Here is a 1,818-nt window from a genome sequence, read left to right on the forward strand (position 1 = left end):
GCCTGGGTTGTCTTACAGTGAGACAGAGCTGCCTCCTGCCACTGCTCGGGAGGAGAAGGTAAGAGCCTGATGCATGGGGGGCTGGTCCAGGGGCGTGGGGACTGGGCGGGTGGTCGGTGAGGCAGAGGAGGCCGCTGGCCAGGGCAGTGGCGGGTGAGGGCAACACGCTATCACTGGGAGGGGCAGCAGTTCCTGCTGGATCTGACCCCAAGTTGCTGTTAACTTGGGCAGTTTGATAAAATTCCAAAGTGAGAACCACAGTTGTGGCTTGGGGGTGGCTGCCGCCTGTGTCAGGACCCCACCTAGAGGCTGGGACCTGACCTACGACTGGTGTGTCTGTGGCCTGAGGACCGCACGTCCCGGGGTCCCAAAGCCAGCCCACTGGTGCTCATTTGCTCAAAGGCTCTCAAACCTTAGGGTCTGCCCTTCCCCGGTTCCCTCCAGCTGGGTCCACCAGGGCTCCAGAGCCCAAGACCCAGCATCCACAGGCGGCTCTGGGAAGCCTGGCAGCTCCCCTAACGCCAACATTCCTCATTTGACAGCAAATGTGGCGGGAGATAACACGAAAGAGCAAGTGGATGGAAATGCTGCGACAATGGGAGACATATAAGAACAGTAAAAAGGTAATGTGTGGAGGGAGAGGCTTCCGGAACCACTTTCTGCAGAGACAGGGGACAGGCACCCATGGCTGTGGCCTGGCACCATCAGCCTCTCAGAGGGCGGGTGGCACACTGTCCTCACCCAGAGGACTGCGGGCCTGGTCGGTGGTTTGCCTGCCTATTTGTGCAAGTGTCACCTTGCTGGGAGGGAATCTGAATCTAGGGCTGGGACCACCCGGAGCTCAAAGCTAGGGATGCCCTGGTGACCCAAAGGAAGGAAAAGGTTCAGATCAGAGTCCCGACTCTGAGTGTCCATCCACTCTTTCAGTCCTGGGAAGGGAGACTGTGTCCCAGCTTAATGTCACCTCTAACGAGGAATCGTGGGGCCAAAACCAACCATTTCCAGAATCCTCGGGCTCTGGTCCTCACTGGGGTCGCCCCGTGGCCTGTGACACCAGGTTGTTTTGTGCCCACAGCTGATAGATCGAGTATATAAGGGCATTCCCATGAACATCCGGGGCCAAGTGTGGTCAGTCCTGCTGAACATACAGGAAGTCAAGTCGAAAAACCCCAGAACATACAAGGTACGCTCAGCCAGAGCACAACAAACAGGACAGGCCGTGTCAGGGGCCCAGGTCTCCAGCTGGAAGGAGCATCAAGCCCAGGCTGGGGGGTGGGTGGGATGGTCAGATGCACATCCTGGGCACGGACGGTGACATAGTCACCACAGACAAACTCGGCTCCGGTGACCCTCTCCGGCTTCAGTAACAAGCCAAAAAGCAGCTTTGTGCACAAGGAAACCTTCCTGCTTCCCTTCCTTCCCGGAGTGCTGACTGTGGGCCCACTGCCATTTGGGGCAGGGCGTCTTCCATCCGTTCTGAGGCTACTTCCTCCTCTTGGCCCTGCCCTACAGGTCATGAAGGAGAAGGGCAAGAGGTCATCTGAACACATCCACCAGATCAACGTGGACATAAGCAAGACACTAAGGACTCACATCTTCTTCAGGGATCGATACGGAAGCAAGTAAGCCTATGGGAGCCACAGGATCACAGCAGACATGGAGTGAACGAAAGGGATGAAGGGATGCTTCCCCGGAGCAGAAGCCAGGGTCACCTAGGAGGGATGACAGAGGTGCCAAGAGCTCTCCTGTCCCAGGGAGCAGCTGGCACCATAAAACAAGCACCTCCCTGGTTCCAAGCCCTGGGCCAGAGTGGAACAC

The 1,818-nt window shown here is 57.6% G+C and overlaps 1 protein-coding gene across 1 annotated transcript; it reads left to right on the plus strand.

The window, feature by feature from the left end:
* Window positions 1-10: 10 nt before the first annotated feature.
* LOC116273241 (TBC1 domain family member 3F-like) lies at window positions 11-1,812 on the plus strand (the record flags this gene model as incomplete). Its single annotated transcript, XM_031662192.1, has 4 exons — window positions 11-58; window positions 543-623; window positions 1,076-1,183; window positions 1,513-1,812. Coding segments are annotated over 4 exons (351 nt in total), but the record flags the coding sequence as incomplete, so codon positions are not given.
* Between the last annotated feature and the right edge of the window lie 6 nt (window positions 1,813-1,818).

This window comes from Papio anubis, unplaced genomic scaffold, assembly GCF_008728515.1.
Source record: "Papio anubis isolate 15944 unplaced genomic scaffold, Panubis1.0 scaffold4806, whole genome shotgun sequence".
NCBI classification, from domain to species: Eukaryota; Metazoa; Chordata; class Mammalia; order Primates; family Cercopithecidae; genus Papio; species Papio anubis.